The sequence below is a fragment of the Nilaparvata lugens genome, chromosome X, assembly GCF_014356525.2.
Source record: "Nilaparvata lugens isolate BPH chromosome X, ASM1435652v1, whole genome shotgun sequence".
Taxonomy (NCBI): domain Eukaryota; kingdom Metazoa; phylum Arthropoda; class Insecta; order Hemiptera; family Delphacidae; genus Nilaparvata; species Nilaparvata lugens.
The window spans coordinates 3,455,453-3,474,717 of NC_052518.1; the positions used below are offsets into that span (position 1 = coordinate 3,455,453).

Below are 19,265 nucleotides of genomic sequence, written 5' to 3' on the forward strand. Positions count from 1 at the left end.
TTTTGTGATTTTGTACAGGCTCTGAACGACTTCTCAGTTGCACTGAACCGGAAAACTCCGTTGAAAGATAGTGCGCGGGGTGTGGAAGCAAAGACGGGCGGCGGAAAGCGTCCACGCAGCGACCACGACAGGACGGCCGCCGCGCTGGCAGTCACTGTGGCCAGGGCAAGTCTGCCGGTCAGCGAACTCGACATGAGCGAGAAGAAACTGAAGCAGCGCTTGCTGGAGGATGACGTCACAAGTGTGAAGCCGCACCGCGAGAACAACGTCATCAAGAACGAGAATGTGCTGGTGGTGACTGGTGGAGGAGAGTCGCCGGCCGGCGGCAGTGCTAACACTCAGGGCGAGGACTCTGGCATCGAGTCGATGGACGCATTATCGGAGAAGTCGCCCAACCAGGGAGAGAGTCCTTGTCACAAGGAGGAAGCTGCTGCCACTACGACCGCTACTAAAATTGTGCCTTCTAGCGAAGCGGCAGCTGATAGTGTCAAGGTTACTGATAACAAACTCAACAATCATGTGATCAACGAAGAGTGCTCGGATGATTCGTCGAAAAATGTGGAAAGAACAAAGTGCAATGTGAATGCCACTAACTTCATGTCGAATAGCAATCGCGATGATGATGAAGATCATAATGATAGGGCGCGTGGTAGGGATGTCAAGTACGGTGAATCTGGTTGTGTGCGAATATCGTCGACCGATACAACTGATAACAACGGTGGTAAAGGCAATGCTGCAAAGAACGACTTGGCAGCCGAGCCCTCTAGTTCCTCATCTCGCAGCTGTGCTCAAAGTGATGAGGTGTCTGGTTTGTTGACTACTTGTCCAACTGCCAGTAGCACAAATGTCTCTAAAGACACAGACAAGCCAAATCCCACTCTTACTAATGACAATACCTCGAGTGATGTTAGTAAAACAGTTGATGTGTCCAAACCAACCTCGTTGCAGATTAATAGTGTTACCATCACAAAAAATACGTCGACGGATACAAAGAAAGCGTCAACAGATGTTTCTGTTTCTGTTTCTGGTTCGGGTAGTAGTAGTGATCAAAACTCTAGAACATCAAGCAAAGCTAGCGATTCTAGCAACTTGCTGTTGAACGTGTGTAGTACGAACAATGGTACATCAAAAGACGATGTAGGTACAACCAATGTTTCGAAAAGTACAATCAGTAATACTACCAGCTCCAGTGTATCGGATAATGTTAGTGAAACAGTGAAGAAAACTGCGAAACCAACAACGGAAACTTCGAAAACAGATAAAAGCAAGCCTTCGACGTCATCCAAGTCTGTGATCAGTAGCGATAAGACTAGTAGTAGTAGTTCGGACACAGTGATTCAGAAAAGTAGTTTAAATAGTAGTAATCGTAAAAGCGAAAAGTTGAATGAGGCGAGTGTAGTATTGGATATGTTGGGGTCACCGAATCTGGACGACCCGCAACCCATCAGGATAACACCAGCGCTGTATACATACTCGAATCCGGAGAAGCATCGCGGTGATTCTCCTTCCCCCTCCCCATCTCAATCACCTTCTCCTTCCCCTCCTGCGCTGCGTCACCTCCGCACCCGCAACACTCCCATTCATCCGCGCGCTAAGAGAAAGCGGACGACTACCGCTACCGCTGCCTCTACAGCTACCTCTACCGCAACCTCTACCGCAACCTCTACCGCAACCTCTACCGCAACCTCTACCGCAACCTCTACCGCAACCTCAACCGCAACCGCTAACGCAACCACCACTAACACCACAACAACCACCACCACCACCACAACCTCCACCACAACCTCCACCTCCACCTCCACCACCACCACAACCGCAACAGCAACAGCAACCACGGAAACGGCCACCGTCACCACCGAGGCACCACAAGCCACAGCCACCTGCGAAACGGCCACAGCCACTCGCACCTCTAGATCTTCTTCCACATCTAGTGGCACCACGCAAAAGTCTCTGCTGGAACAACTGCTGATCGAGATTCCTCCCGAACCAGGTCTGGATGCCAGGCGCACCGGTATCAGCAGAAACACCAGATCTCAGCAACAGAGGTTAGTTGTTCATTATTTTGTTCAATTCTACAGATTGAGCAGTGTTGGAGATTTAAAGTTATTGATGATGGTCTATTCACCTTATGCCCAATCCATATTTCAGTATGGTATAAGGGTTTGGGGAGGTGCCTTAGACACTCATTTCAATAAAATAGGTGTGAGGCACATACTAAAAGCTGCTCTCCAAAGGCCGAGACGATATCCTAGTCACTTACTTTATGAAGAATTCCCGGTTCTGACAGTGAGACAACTCTTTATAAAACATTTAATACTTTATATCAATAGATCCAAAAATACATTCACTTCATACATTCCAGCTTACAATTCTACAATTCAAACCTACTCTAGAACATGGTACGCCATAGTGGAGTAGGTCAATTTCCACACAGAAAAAACTAAACAAGTAGAGGACACATTATAAGACATTTCTGAAACTAACTATTGTATGTAATTGATCTATTATTTTGTGTAATTGATGTTGTAGTTTTATTTTTTTTTTGGAAATAAACATTTATTTATTTATAATTTCAGATCGCCGTGTTTCCAGGACAGACCTAATACCATGCCGTAGACAGTTCCCCTATGTAGTGGATAAATTGATTAACCTGTTACCCGAAAATTTAATTTTAGATAGCATCACTAAATCAAGTACTAAAAAAATAATTGATTGGATTAAATCAACAAATGTTTTTCACCTAATTCACAAAACAATTTGATTTTTTTCTCTAATATTGCCATCAAACTTACATACATATAAATATGCGTTTTCCCCACTTTCACCTTGATTGAATTGTATAGTTATAATATTATAGTTTAGCTTACGTTGTTGAATCAAAGTTTTTCTATTGGAAGTGACTCAAACTGTGGTTTTGCTGGTTTCGCCGAATTAGTATATTAAAAAATTATACTTCTTATTCTTATTCTTTGTTTGACACGATTTTTTCAAATGTTCGTCTACATAATCTTTATTTCTCCAAAATACAATAATTTTCATCTGCTGGAAAGTGGCCTGTTTTATATGGGAATGAAAATATCCCATCTCACATAAGAAATTGAGGGCTTGAGGAGTTCAAAAAACACTCAGGGGATTCCTTATTGTATTGTGTCCGTACAAATTGGCAGACTTCATTGTTAGTTGTTTTTTGCTTAATGTATGTTGTGTGAAATATGTTGTGCTCACTCGTTTTTTGTGTTTGATAGATGAAGGATATTAGTAATATATCAGATTAAACGTTGACATGTCATATACTGCGGGAGGGTTGCTTCCTTGATGCAGTTTCATATGACGAACAAGTAAAGTACAAATTACAAGTGAATTGTTTCAACTTTAAATTAAAACACTTTTGTACCAAGGAGTTTAAAAAATAATTGTAATAGAATATATTAGAGGAGAGTTATTGAATACGAGGTATACCACAGAGTTTTTGGAAGAATTATTATACTAGTGAGTTCTAAAATAATTGCTTCGAGGAGTTTGAAATGAGAATTATACTAGAAGTTATTCTCCTGAATGAATTGTGTTTGAGAGCTATTCAATAGGAATTATTGTGCCGAAGATTGTTGACCGAGCGAAGTGAGGTCTAAGATTCAAAGATTCAAGTCGACGGTTTGGCATTTCTCTTAATGTTTAAATGTTTGTATGTTTATATGTTGCGCATTTACGGCGAAACGCGGTAATAGATTTTCACGAAATGTGACATGTATGTTCCTTTTTTAATTGCGCGTCGACGTATATACAAGGTTTTTGGAAATTTTTCATTTCAAGGATAATATAAAAGGAAAAATGAGCCTCCTTCATATTAGAGTAAAAATCAGACTATAGAATTATTCATCATAAATCAGCTGACAAGTGATTACACAGACGTGTGGAGAAGCCAGTCTATTGCTGTATTTCGTTAAGGTCTATAGTTTCAATCAGGTACTTGTGGATGAGAATACTGCGTGAGGTCTACTGTTCACAGAACTACTAGTTATACTAGTAAGTTTGAAGGGAGGATTATATTTAGGCGTTATTATGTTATAGGAATTGTGCCGGTTACACAAAAGCCAGTTAAAATTTAACCGTGATTAATTCCACGAGAACCAATCAGAGAAGCCGTCTTTTCAAAAAAGTCTTCTATGATTGGTTCTTGTGCATTTAATCGCGGTTAAAATTTAACCGGCTTTTGTGCAACCGGGCCTATGAGTTATAAGAATTATACTGAGGCGTTATTGAATAGGAACTGTATTGGATAATTATTATGTTAGTAAGTTTGGAAGAAGTATCAATTATTTATAATGATACGTTTTAAAAGTAATGATGCTGTCTTATTGATTCTAAACTCACTATTTAGTGTTAGTTTAGTGAGTGTTTGTTTTCAGATTAGGAAATCCAAGGATTGGTTTGTGATGTGCCTGTTTATTTTCAGACTAGGCAATCCAAGTCCAAGTCCCAGTGGGAACACATTGACGCCCCCTTCGCAAGGCTCCCGAGGCTCAGGTCATACGCCCGGTGCCAACAAACGACCACGTAGAGGCTCAGAAAGTTCCAATGCTTCACAATGCAATGATGAGACCCCTCCTTCCAGGTGAATAGCTCGTTCATTATTTAAAATTTCTCTTCACTTGCAATCTCTACTAAACAAATCGAAGTCATAGGTTTGTGTGTCGATGTTTTTGAACTGAACTATAGGTTGACCGGTTTTTTTAAAGACTAGATCGAACTTAGTTGCCTTACAACCAAGTACTAGCCTTTCAATTGTACTGAGGGTATGATCACATTCTATGCGTATATGTGCAAGTGCACGTCAGATCATGTATGAAAAACAAAATCTGCAATGAGTCATTGGTTGAGTTCAAAGCCACTGATCGGTGAGTGAACGATGAGATCGGTGAGTGAACGTGGCTCTGAACGAACCACTGTTTGGTCGTTGAACGATGCATAGACTCAAATGCAGCGCTACTGTACTTGGAATTGAAATCGGCCATTGAGGGGACAACCTGGAAGATTATTACATACTAAAGATCTTGAAGATTTTTGTGATTATAATATTACAAAAATATATATATATTATATAATATCTCGCGCTAAAATACCTCAATGGAAGCTTTAATTTCAAGTAAGAGCATTTCATTGGGAAGGCATAGGCATTGTACGTTTATACCTCTTCAAGGTCTTTGGTCTAACTGATAAAAAAAACGTCATATCCGGTTCGTTCACTGATCAGTTAATCGTACTTTCCACCGATGGAAAAGAACGTAAATAGAGTAGCTAAACGTAAACAGACATGGCTGAATACGAGGTTGTTTACAAATAATGGACTCCATTATAATGTATTTGGGAGCAGAGAAACGCATGATTACATAAATTCAATAACATTTAAAATATTTTACAAAGCATTTAAAACAACTCCAATCACCTGATGGTTTTTCATTTTAATTGATTACAATGAAATAGGTTAAGTTCTAGTTTTGTTTACAAAATATGATCAACAGGGGAAACATATGTCAGTCATGACTCATGAGCAACCGTTCAGCCACAGAATACACACAAAATGGAAGGTATCAATCTAACCAAGATTTGAGTGCACCAAGACCACGACACATGACTGCATCATCTTGTTAGAAATTAAAACTACTGTATTACAATGCTACACTTTCTTTCAAGATGGCGGATTATGGCGTCAAGATACTAGCCGACTTTCCATTCTGTGGTTCATCTGTGATCACTAATCTGTGATCAGGTTTTTTACTGAACATAAAAAAACCCGATGGAATTGATCAGTGGCTTTGAACTCAACCATTGAAACAAGTCTGTAGCTGCTCTCACTGAACGCAACCAACAAGTGCACGCGTTCGGTGTGAGTGTTCCTATCCTATTGATCTTTCCTGATTTTGTTTCTCATCTGCGCGATTGGTCATGAATTACCACGTGTGCACCTGCACATATACGCATCCATTGTGATCATACCCCAAGCTATATAGAATGATTGAAACCAACTCACTTGAAATTGCCAGGCATCGTCTGAGCCCCCCTAAAGAAGTATTCCATAGGACAGTAGAGGCTCGAAGTAACCATGGTAGGCAGTGACAACTGCCTCTCGGTCCAGCATACTAGAAAGCCTCGACACCAGAAAAGCTGCAGAATTTAGGGTAGCCGTCCACTGGAACCGTATTCAAACGATCCGTTAGGCCGTTGGATCGGACGAATCTGCCGGCCGTTAATTCGGCCGAATATGCTCGTCCATTGGAACCGTTTATGTCAGTCTTGTTCAGTAGTTGGCTGGTTACCAATTATTGAACTAACTACTATCATAGCCACCAAAATTTTTCATAAACGATGATTATATTGATATTTTGAAAATTGAATAACCAAATATCCACTAAATTAGTTACAATAATCTTACCTTCAGATCTTATTTATTGAGCAATCTTTGTCCACAGATTCCTTTGAACATCACGGCGATGATATCTTTTATCTCGCATATCCCACAATGGAACCAAACTTATCAATTTTTCATTGTCCATAGTTACAACTTTATAAAACAGAACAAGTTCAAAAAACAAAAACAGACAAGACTGTGAAACAATTTTGAGGTTAGGATGATGTTGTCTCAGCTCGACTTCGGCCGGTCAGAGCCGGAAAATCCCATTCAATTTGGATCGAAAACTTGATCGGCCAGAGACGGCCGTGCACGGCCGTACGAACCTGTTGCAATGGACGAGCATCTATAGCTTTCTTTGTTGGGGGATCGTTCGGACGTTTTCGGCCGATGCTAGTTCGGACGAAATCGGTTCCAGTGGACGGCTCACCTTAGTTTTATCAGGAGTGAACCAATGTGAACAGTCCATGACAAGCCCTGGTTAATATTGATTCCTTGTTATTATTTATATTGAATATGTTGAAAATTGTCTCTTTCTAATTATATTAGTTATATGATTGGTTGATGTTGTGTATTTTGTTCTAAACTGATGTAAACAATATTTAATGATTTCAATATTTTATTCAATACATTGATTGAATTTGTTTCCAGGCCTAGTAAACGAAAGTGTTCAGAGAACGCTGCCGAATTGATAAAAGTGTGCATGGGACTCGATGCTTCACACTCCTCTTCGTCTACCTCTTCGACGCACGATGCTGGCAAGAAAGAGAGCTCCGACCACAGCACAAGCAGCAATGGATTGACGCCCAATGAGCCTCGACCCAACCGTCGGGCAAGTGCCAGATCACCTAGTGCCAGTTCGGTGTCACCTGGAGCTAGTGCAAGTGCAAGCGCCGCTAACTCTAAGCTACGTACTAAAGGTTGGTACCCAACTTGGATATTACTTTAGTTGGAATAAAAACGTTTAGTACCCTTTTATTGAAAACTTTGAAAAATTGTTTAACGACTAATTTCTACCATAGGTCATTTTCAAGTTGAACATTTGTAACTTGAAGTTTTTAAGTACTAAACGTTTTTATATTGTTTTATTTGAATCAAGCAGCCCATATAAGCGAAGTGATTATACTTTAGTTGGCTATAACTTACACTACGCGTCTCGTAGCTTTGCCTCCCTGCTAGTAAAATTGTACGGTTTATAAGTTAATTATAATTGATTGGAGAGTTATATTATATTAGATTTATAAAGGATAGGCAAGAAAGTTTACTTTATAATGAACGGCAGTATGCATTTACGCAATGGCCGTTTTCATGCTTACCGATTTCTCGACAATACGAACAAAAAGTTCTCTGATTGGCTGATTGGATTAGCGTATCGAAAATCAGCCAATCAAGAAGCTTCCTGTCGTGTCGTACCGGCGAGGAATCAGTAAGTGTGAAAACTGTCATTGTTAAGAGCTTGTTCCCATGTGTTTGATTTGAAAAGTTTTTATTCATAATCATGTACGGGTACATTAGGAACAGCGTCAATAAAACATAACAAACACAACACAAAAAATAGTATAAAACAGACTTAAACCTCCTACAGAAATAACAGTGATAAATAACATTCACAAACCTACAGTGTGATCTGTAAACTCTTGTAGAGAGTACAGACAAAATGATATTAAATACTCCTTGAGTTTTATACTGTATATGTGGGACTGTCGTTCCTTGTGTTTTGTAATTATTGTCTTGGCTCCCGGTATAACCATAAGCCTCTGACAACATTCTAAATACATTGGTCGTTTTCACAATTACCGAATCCCGGACGACTTCTGTTCGTCGCGATTCTAGCCCGGTGTTGTAGGAATCGAAATAGAATGGTATCATATGGTACAGATGATTGGTTCACACTCACCAAACGATGTAAGTTCGTGTTAGGTCGTGTCGTGTCGTGTCGTGTCGGTGTCGTTGTCACTCGTGTCAGCCAACATCGCTCCGGCATCGACAATTTTGAACATGATTTTGTCTGTTTGAAATTGGGTAGTACAGTAGAATTTGTGTTCCAGTAGCAAATTGAAAGTATCAAGAAACAATTAGAATGATTATGGAGAACAAATATGACGTTCTTATTCTTATGTAATAGGGTTGTAATCAAGGTTCTAATTCATATGTGCGAAAATCACTGATTGGGAGGATTTCAGTTGTGCGACATTTCAGTTTGTCTGGATCTCGTTGCTTTTTGGATACACTATCAAAGTACAGGATGTTTGAAAAAGAACTCTCTAATTTTAGGTATAAATTTAATGTGTAAATTAATGGAAAACTTCACCAACAAGTGCAGCATACAATGAAAGAGAGAACCTTCAAGTTTTGTTTCACATCAGTACACTTCAACATGGGATCCATTTGTTGCCCTGCACACGTCGAGACGATATTCAAGTTTTCGCCATATATTCACCAACATATCAGGTGTAACTGTCCCAACCGCCGTGACGATTCTTTCCCGTAAATGGTTTATGTCTCGGATTTTTTCACTGTACACAACATTTTTTTATGTTTCCCCAAAAGAAAAAGTCTAGAGGGGTTTAGTCCGGGCTTCGTGGTGGCCAAGCAATTGGGCCAGCTCTCCCTATCCACCTTCCCGGAAAGCGAGTATCAACTGAAGGAACTGTTCCCTGGCGCCGTCTTAAGGTCAAGCAGGTCTGCCAACTGCAGGGGGACAAAACTTGGACGACAGTTGCTGAATCAAACACCACAAACTAGAATAGTGTATATCACTGATTCTATGACACATCATAACTAGGGAGTTCTTTTTTAAACACCCTGTATATTCGAATGGTCCCCTCTCATAATCTGGATTGATACTGTATCCTGAACAAAACATTTCAAACAATATTGCCATTTAAAAGCCAAAACTCAATCTTACCTTTATCTTTAAAACCAAATTAAACAGAGCCGAATTCTAATTTGCGTGGGTGTAGCTGACTAGACTCCCTTTGTATCAGCCTGCGATGCTGTGACAATGTACAAACTGAAAGGCACAACGTCCCACTTGTTTCAGTTTGTCTGGAATAGGTACTCGCAGTTCTGAAATCTCGCTGATCTGAGGCACTCCTGTAATGATATTAGTAAAAGCCCTACTGTGTGCGAAGCTTACAGAAGTCGTGTCGTTGTCGGTAAGAGTGAAAGGCTTCAACCGATGTCGTCCGGAAACCGGACGACAAAAATCGCCCCAGAATCAAACAAGTGTGAAAACGGCCTATCTCGTGATGTGCCGACTATGATTATCGCATGCTTGTGTAAGTTCTATTTTTAATGAGAATACTGTATGATAATTATTTTGTTTGCAGTAAACTCAACATCGACAATTGAACTTGATAGCTCGGACGACGAGCCGCTAATCGAGATGGCCGCCCGTGCTTCGGAGCGAGAGAGAGAACGTGTGAGATCACAGGCGAACTCCAACCCTCAGCCCAACCAACAGACCAATCACCATGGTCGACTAGCTGCAAACAACAACAACAACAACAATAATAATAACAATAACAACAACAATAACAGCATTAAAAACAGTCATAACGAAGTGGATACTCATGCGACTCATACAAATACCAAGTGAGTTCGAATTTTTGTTTGTACATAATGTTTCTTGTGTTAAAGGAATTTAGATTACAGTAATTCAGATCATAATAGTGCTGTTATCTATAATATAATAAAGGAAATAATTGGGTAAAACATGTACAGGATAGGAAATTCACGAATGACGCATCATCACGTCTCAACTACTGAACATGAAATGTTGCATATTGATTCTTAACTTACCGAGGATGGTTTTAAGGCCTATTCTAAATTCTTCAAATTTCCAGTTTGTCTAGTTTTTGATCAGATCCTTGCGGAGCACGGGTTAACTGGTAGTAGATTATAAATTATGATAAAGATCTATTCAATAAACTAAGAACTGGAGAGTTATTGAACGATTTGTTCTTTTAAAGCCCACATAAGCTTGAATTTTTGTGTAAGTTACTTGTTCGTGCATGATGGGAAGAGATGATGACATTGTAAGAACAACCGTTTTAATGGGATTTGAACTGCCAACTCTTCCTGTTAAACGGAGTTTACATTAATAGTTGCCACTCGAAGAGCGTTTGAGTGAAATGAACGATTTTTGCAAACTTTGTCAAGTTTAGTTGGACTCAAAATTCTGTCTTTGTAGTTTCAAGTTTAAACACCAGTAGCCTATAAACGAAGAGTGGATATTGTACGCTCTGTGTACAGTAAATTGTTTCAGTTCCAATCGTAAATTGTTCCAGCACGTGACTTGTGCCGATCACGTGACTTACAAAACTACTATTTCCATGGAACACCACTCTAGAACTTTGGTTCAAGTTTTTTTGCGCGCACTTTTGAAATCAATTTTCATCAAAGAGTGTCGTAGACTAACTGCGTAAATTGACAAAGGCCGCTGTAGTGTCTTATCATAATAATTATTTCATTATGTCAAAGTCATGTTTGAATTAAATTTCAAAAAACTAGAAAATTAAACACAAAATAAAATAAAGAGAAAATAGTATAAAGTTTCAGCTATTTTGAATTATTCAGAAATGTTTAATTTCGTCAAGGAAAAACGTTTCCAATTATAGAAATAAGAAAATAAAAACTGCGACTACTGTTATAAAAACTGCGACTACGCCCCGTTTTGGAAATCTAATTTTCTGACTCCAGCTGTTTAAAGTCTAGAACTTAGCTAAATCCCGAGCTCGGAAACCGGCCCTAATTGGACTAGGTCAAGTGTTATGTATATTTTATTGACGTTGCTGATGACTGTATGGTCCGATAGCAAAAGAATTAAATCTTCTAATTGTGAATCGGACAATTTACCACCTTTTATGTTCCCAGAACGGGCCCATTATGTTCCATTATCCACAATTATCATCATGTTTGTGCTTACTTTTGTTATGTATTGTTATTAAATAAATGAAAATGGAATGTATTGTGTTGCAGAGGAAACAACGCGATCGCAAGAAATGCGACGGTTGGAGCAGCTGGAACAGGGGGTGGGGGTAGTCAGACCTCGAAGGGCGCTAGACGCTCAGGCCGACAGACCAAGGCTGACCAGGGTGGTCAAGGGGCTGCAGAGGGGGGAACCACCACCCTCGTGTCCGGAGTGGGCATCGTCAGGCCAGCCAATCCCACTGAAGAGGTCAACACCAGGCGTAAAACCAGGAGTGGAGCTATTAGTGGTAAACTCTACTTTCTTTACTATATTTTGTAGACTATTTTTCGTTTAAGCCTGGTTATCATTAGTAGAGTTAGTGGTACAAGTACTAACTATCTTGTGAACTCTCCCAATGAAAACGTTCATGGTAGAGTTCTAGTTTTTAGTAGAGTAGAGTGGGATAGTACTCTACCACTTGCCTTCCCCCACCACCGCTTCTCACTCTACCAGTACTATGATAATGAAAACAGTTTAGAGCTAGTAGAGTCTAATTTCATTTTCTTCTTAATAATAATTTCTATTGCCAAAATGAATACATGTTACAATTCATAATAGATATAGTATATAATCATTCTATTAATTCCTTAGAAATAATACGATAATTGAGATCAAATTTAAACAAAACAATAGCCGTTGTTTTGCAAGCAAAAGATCAGCCGCAAATATCAATGCTTTTTGTAAAAATTTTGTGGCTGATCGGCGATAATGGCCCATATGAATAAAACCAGAGCAAATTCTCATGAGCAAGAGCATGTAGCATAAGGTTTTGCTCATGAGCAAAAGGTAGAAGCAAAAGCATTTGCTCATTTTTATATGAATAAGCTTTACCTTATACTCTTACCTTATGCTCCTGAACTCTGGAGCAAATGCTCACGTATTTTAAAGATTTTTCATCAGCTGATTTGCTTTTGTAGCCTTACTTTGTTTTTATAGCTCACGGAAGCGCTAAATATGCAAGTAGGGTGCACCGCTTGTGTTTGCGTCGTCTGCTCTGTTTTCTATTTATAAATAGAGTTTTAGGTTAGTTGAGTTTAGAATTTTGAAATAATAGCGTGAAAAATGCCATCTCTTTAATAATCTTCAGCATATTCTTATAATATCAATAGCCTTTTTATAATCGTCTACACTCTCATCTTCTTAAATGCCTATTTCCTATTTTGTGATGGCTATCTTTTGTAGGGATAAGGGTGATATATATCATGGTTGAATCTAAAAATATTTTTATAGTTCTCAACTGTTGGTTGTGATCGTATCTGGTATAGTTTCCTCTTCCTCATACGAATTAGTTGAGCCATTTTACTATGAGCAAAAGGTGATAAGCTGCTCTAGACTTTTTTGAAGCATTTGCTTCAAATGCTCTAGTTTATTCATACAATTTGGAGCAAAAGCTTTTACTTTCGAGCAAATGCTCAAACTATTTTTTTGATGAACATGAGCAAAAGGTTTTGCTCACGTTTATTCGTAGAAAATGAAGCAAATGCTTCATATTTTAGAAGTATAAGCAAATGCTCAACTTTATTCATTGAATGTTCCTTATTGACATTTTAAGGTTAGTTCTGTTCACTAGTCAACACACTTTACCTACTATTCTCAATTGTAGTGAAAACAGTTACTCGACCAAGTAAGTAGAGTAGAGTTAGTATGCCAGTTACTCGACCACTAACTCTACTAGTGAAAACCAGGCTTTATTGCAGTAATAAATCGTAAAACATCTTATTAAATATAGTCCGAAAGAGCTGCTGTTCTAAGCCTGTACAAAGTGACTTTAGTTACATTAGTTTGGTACTGTCTAGCAATGAATTGAATAGATGCTATAGTTATTTATTTTACAAGTTCACGAAGAAAACTACAGGCAAATACCAAAACAGTCTTCATTGATATCTGTAATATCAACAATTTTAATCTAATAGCGACACATCTGATAATGGGAAAAAACCAGAAACTAATCGTGTTTCAATGAAAAAAAAAACTACTATTCTATAGTCCGTGGAAACCTTAGTTTGCAGTACGGGGCTTTATGACAAATGCTATTACAATAGAACAATAGGAGAACAATGTCGCCGTTTTTATGCTGATTCTATCAAAAAGGCCTACGCTTTCTTTCTCGTTCTTTCTCTCACACAATTAGCTAACACTCTCTCTGGACTCTGTGAAATCTGGCAGCACTGTACTCCATAAGAGAGCAATGCTGCAATCTATGGTTTTCACAAACTATAGAATTGCTATAGATTTACCGTAAGAGCAATGCTAGAGTCTACGGTTTGCTCATACTATAGAATTACTATTCAATTCAATTCATTTATTGCCAATTTAGAATATTCAAGACATATAACAAACTCTTTATAATATGACTTATAATTAAAAATATAAATAACAAACATAATTATTCATACATACATAGTCTGTATAATAAGTAACCGGACTGACCTCAGGAAATTTTTTATGGGCAAAATATGTACAATTTTTCATTAGATATCTTCAAAGTAGTCCCTATTGGAGTCGATAACACGCTGATACCGGATTTTCAAATCCCTGAACGATCCCTGGAAGTCGGCAACCTCTATGCTGTCTAGAGCCCTCGTTGTAGCACGTTGGACGTTTTCCAGAGTCCGAACCGCGTCCCCTTAAGTTGTCTCTTGATCTTGGGGAACAAAAAGAAGTCCGGTGGTGCCATATCCGGGCTGTAAGGAGGATGTGGCAACGTTACCCTCAACTGTTTGGACAACTGCTCGGTGACGAGCAGGCAGGTGTGCGACGGAGCATTGTCGTGATGGAGGATCCACGAATCGGCAATCTCCGGACGGACTCGATGAACCCGGGCGGTTAGTCGACGGAGCACCTCTCTGTAGTACTGGCCGTTCACAAAGAGTTTGTGCCACCCGGCCAAACTGTAAACGACCAGTACTACAGAGAGGTGCTCCGTCAACTAACCGCCCGGGTTCATCGACTCCAATAGGGACTATTTTGAATATATCTAATGAAAAATTGTACATATTTTACCCATAAAAAATTTCCTGAGGTCAGTCCGGTTTCTTATTATACAGACCCTGTATACTTGAATAAAATAAAATTAATACATATGCTTAAAATGAAATATAAAATCTAGGCATCACCAGCAAAAAGAAACTCTTTTCCCGCTAGTGAGAGTTGCATTACAGTAAAAGAAAAACATAATATTTCAAAATAATGCAGAAAATTTATGTTCAAATTTAACTAATAATTACAGTAATATATTCTATAGTCTGTTGAAACCTTAGATTGCAGAATAATTGCTTTTGTGCAGATATCTCAGTAGTAAGAAAGTCTGTGAGTTGATTGTAAAAAAGAGAGCTTAGGTCGTTTTGAAAGAATCAGTATGAAAACGGCAATAGTGTACTCCTATTCTCGTAAGAAATAACATTGGACATGAAGCCCTGTGCTGCAAACTAAGGTTTGCAATCACTGAAGAACAGTTGAGTTCTACAAAAATTTTAGTCCGGTCAAAAAGCCACTTTTTACACTCGCCGATTCTTTGACGGCACGACAAGACAGCACAGGAAGCTCTCTGATTGACTGATTAGGTTGACGTATTGAGAATTAATTAGCCGATCGGACAGCTTCCTGTCGTGTCGTGCCGTGCCGTCAAAGAATCGGTAATTGTGTGACTGCTGTATGATATGCCCATCTGATTTTAGATTGAAAAATTAAGTTTTTAACAAATTGGTAAATGTATCTTTATAATACTGAATGAAAGTAATCATACATTTTTGAAACCTGAATAGAAGTGAACGTAAAATTTGATGTAAGATTCATTCAAGATTATTTAGTTGTGGCTGGTTTTCAATCATCATGATGGTTTGTGATTAGAAATGAACATAAATTTCAATGAATGAAACTAAACATGAATTTCAATCAACGTTTGATTCATTGAACATGAGATTTATTGAAGATTATTATTTGTTGTCGATTTGCATAATGATTGCATGATGATGGTTTGTTTTTGTGCAGTGGCTATAGTGGAGGCGGCAACTACGGCGGTGGATGGAGGCGGCAGTGGAGGCGGTAGCAGCAAGTCACGGCGCCGCGCCTCCCGCGACAGCAAATGACCCTTGCCTCCGCCCCCGGCTGCTCGGAAACCCTCCAAACCAACCACCAAAAAGAACTCGGACGAAAACAAATGTGCTACAGACACTTGTAAATTGCGTGAAAAGTTGAAAGTGGACAGTCGAGCGGAAACTCCCAAAAGAAAGCATGCTTCTTCAACCGTCGTTGGAAAGGAACATAATTCTTCCAACAACTCTGAATCACCGGCGAAGAAATCTTATATGTGTGACACTAGCAGAAGCAGTGCAAGCTGTAAAAACAGAAATACTGCACGCTCTAAAAAAGCTGCTATAACTGTAGAAGATGCTAAAGTTTCAAACTCTTCAGATCCGAATGTTAGTGTCGGAAGTAAAAACGTTGTTAAAACTCAATTCGATTCAAAAGTAATTGAGAATGCAACTAAAGCCTCGGATAATAAGAAAAACGTTGATAAAGGGACAGACGTCCCAAACATCTTTCCCCTGTTCCATTGTGAATCTTTCTCTGAAATCGATGACGAGCAGGCAAAGCTGTGTGAATCGCTTTTAAAGTGTCACGAAATATTCCCCCCGGATGATCAATCTTTCTTCGACGACGACGACAATGTTCTGAGTCATTTCAAAAAGCCGACCACTGTATCAAGTTCCAAGTCAAATTCAAATTCTCTCCCAGCCGAAAAAGTCTCTAAATCTACTAAACGGTTCAAAAACGTTTCCAAGAGTGTTAACGTTGAAGGTTCTAAAAATCGAAAATCCAACACAGAATCGGCAAAGAATGTAAAAAAATGCGCGAAAAAAGTCAGTTCGAAATCTACGGGTACCAACAGTGCAAGTCACAAAACTGCAACTGTTAAACAGGTCAATACAGATCCAATGCGGTCTAGAAACAGAGTTTTACATAGCCGCAAATCCACGTATGTTGAAAAGAGCAAGGTGAATGTGGAAACACTTGTAAATAACACGGTAGGCGTCAGCAAGTTCAATAGTTACCCCTCGAAAAATGATGCATTCTGTAAACCGCAGTGTGGATCAACTAATTTGAAATCGGAAACAACCGATAAGAAAGCATCAACAGCAGCTGCAGGTTCAGCATCCTCTTTGCTGTGGTGTGGAGCATCATGCTAATTATGAACGTCATTTCATTTGATCATTAGTTATAATCATCAATTGGGATTTTACTTTCATCCTATTATTCTTCGATGTTGTTAGACAGCTGTGTTTAATATATTAGCTTTTGGTATCGGTAAACGGTAATGTTACCAAAAACAAATATTTATTCTGTTTAATCGTCGCTTGTTTGATTAATGCAGTACAGTATTAGTTTCTCCATATTATTTTTATACATTTTCTTTGTTCACTGTAGAAATGGGTTTCTAAGTGTGAATTTCTCAATCGCAAAGTTGACGTTTCCCAGAAGAAGGGAAGAAAAGTTATTAACTATTAATTTTCTCCATTTAAAAATAATCCATCATCTGGTCTCAACTTTCAAGTCAATCTTTATTTGCTTACTTTGATTTTAACATAAAACCCCATACATTTTCATAATAAGGATTGTTTAAAAATTTGATATTTGTATAGAGTTTTATATTTGTGGGAATGATTTTATTATGACAAGTAGTGGATTCAATCATCGATTTATTCTATCAAATTTTATTTTATCATCTAATCGTTCATTCATAGATTTTTCTATCAGATTTTATTTTATCATATTTATCTCTTAATATCTCAAAGACAAAATCAAAGATTCAATATTTATTTTAACCGCTCAATCATAGAACATTTTCTATCAACGATATTATAATCATTAGATTTATGTATTTTAATATTTCATTCGTGGATCATGTTATCAAAATTTATTTTATCATACTTGGCCTTGTGTTTTCTTAAAGGCGGAATCACAGATGCGAAATTTATTTTAATCATTAGATTTATTTTAATGTCTGCTCAAGATTAATTTTTATTTTTCACGATATTTTGTTTCAAAAATTTGTACTTTCCTCCATTATACTTTGATTATAACTGTGCTTGAAAAAAGTGTTCCAATTTTCTGCTATAAGTTTCGGTATTTATGAACGATTTTCAAGATCAAACTTGGGTCAAGTTTAATTCGGTTGCATAATAACCGAATACTGCAATCTTCATGATGTATTCCTGTTACTGGTTACTGGAACCAAACCGATCTTAGTTCTTTTTAAAAAAATCGTTTATAACTACGACCTTTCAACTACTTGTTCTATCAACACCACCTAGATATTTGTAATTGTTGTATTGAATAAGAATAATAACTGGTACTTGGTGTCAACTACTCAATAATGTACGTTCTTTACCATCTACAATGAATATTTTATCACTGATTCACAACCCTTGAAGGCCATGTATCTTGTTCTAGAAAGTTTTACTGTAAATATAGTTTTCTTATCACTAAAATATTTATTCTCTTCAACCATCATCTTAGTTAGGTTCATCTTTGTTAATTCTACTCAAATTGTTATCCTACATCAGTTCTAGTTGTTGAATTTTACAAGGTGTTGTGCTTCTTCTTCGGAGAATGTAAAAAAAATAATTTGTAGATTATAGTATAACAAGTGGATATTTGTTGTGTCTGGTATAAAACAACTTATATAGATGTATTCTATGTCGTACGAATGTAATAAATGTTATCGTGCAAAAATCCCCAATATAACAAAAATTATACAGTTGATTTGCATATTACATTTTTAATAGTTTTCTAACTATCCTTTAAACTAATTAAAATAGTACATGTAAAAAGTGACGTACTGTACGAGTAATGAACCCACTTCTCATTAATTTGCTATAATCTAACGGGCATGATGATCCAATGCAGCATCATTCTTTTCCATTTTTAACGATATTTTGTACTAACATCTTTCAGTAATAAAAAATGCTTATTCTGCACAGAATAGACACTCAATATTATTTGTTGCTTATGTAAATACATTTGGATTTATTGTAAAGAGATTATTCGATATAGTTGATGTGGTTCGATTTAGACTTACGGTGTTTTAGAGAATCCTTCAATGTCTATATTTTTTCTGGATCAGATAATACTTTTTATATGCATAGAATGGATCTCAGCTACTTTATAGTGTTATTTTATTAAAATTGATGTACGAGTTGAAACCGAAGAAATAAATGGTTTATATAAACTTATGTTTTCATTTAAATAGGATAGAGACAAATAAGAAGAAGAAGAAGATTCAATTTTGTTTCGATTGAAGGAGATTTATTTGTAATCTGACACGAGGTGTGATAGCTAGCTCTGTTATGTAATTACTGTTATAAAATTTTAAGTAATAGAACTAAGAGATGTTATTCAGTATGACAGCGTTGCAATGGATGAAAAACTATACCAGAGTTGACGCTATTTTTTCATAAAAATTATTGCAAATTCATATCAACTTGTTATCGATCTTAAATCATTGAATCAGAAATAACTGAATATGGTTCATCGCAATGGTAAATATATTCTCTTGTAGCCAAACATCGCAAATTATAATATAAAATTCCAAATATGAAGCTCATTATTCTGCAAAAAAATGTTTAATTGTATGGAAAGTATATCTCAGAATGTTGGTGGAATGAAAGGAAATAACCTTTTGTTTAATGTTTCAGAAAAATAATGGTATTTAGTTATTGATCTTGAATAATAATATTCTCGATAAAGAAATTGATTATTTTTTTTCTAGTATGATTTTTATCGTGTTCTGTTCCATGATAGAAGCATGGACATGTTTCATTTTTATTGATGATAATGCAATAATTTCCTGTTTTTTTCATATTTCTACTTTGGTTCTTTGTA

General features: G+C 37.5%; 1 protein-coding gene across 1 annotated transcript in view; it reads left to right on the forward strand.

Moving 5' to 3' along the window:
- The window catches only part of LOC111056571 (serine-rich adhesin for platelets), a 54,117-nt gene extending 36,442 nt beyond the window's left edge, over nucleotides 1–17,675 (forward strand). Inside the window, exons 8-13 of the mRNA XM_022343949.2 lie at nucleotides 19–2,045; nucleotides 4,454–4,612; nucleotides 7,058–7,326; nucleotides 9,739–10,003; nucleotides 11,390–11,628; nucleotides 15,372–17,675. Coding sequence (XP_022199641.2) covers nucleotides 19–2,045; nucleotides 4,454–4,612; nucleotides 7,058–7,326; nucleotides 9,739–10,003; nucleotides 11,390–11,628; nucleotides 15,372–15,469 — 3,057 coding nt within the window. The 3' untranslated portion in view covers nucleotides 15,470–17,675. The remainder of the gene's footprint in view (nucleotides 1–18; nucleotides 2,046–4,453; nucleotides 4,613–7,057; nucleotides 7,327–9,738; nucleotides 10,004–11,389; nucleotides 11,629–15,371) is intronic.
- The last annotated feature ends 1,590 nt before the right edge of the window (nucleotides 17,676–19,265 follow it).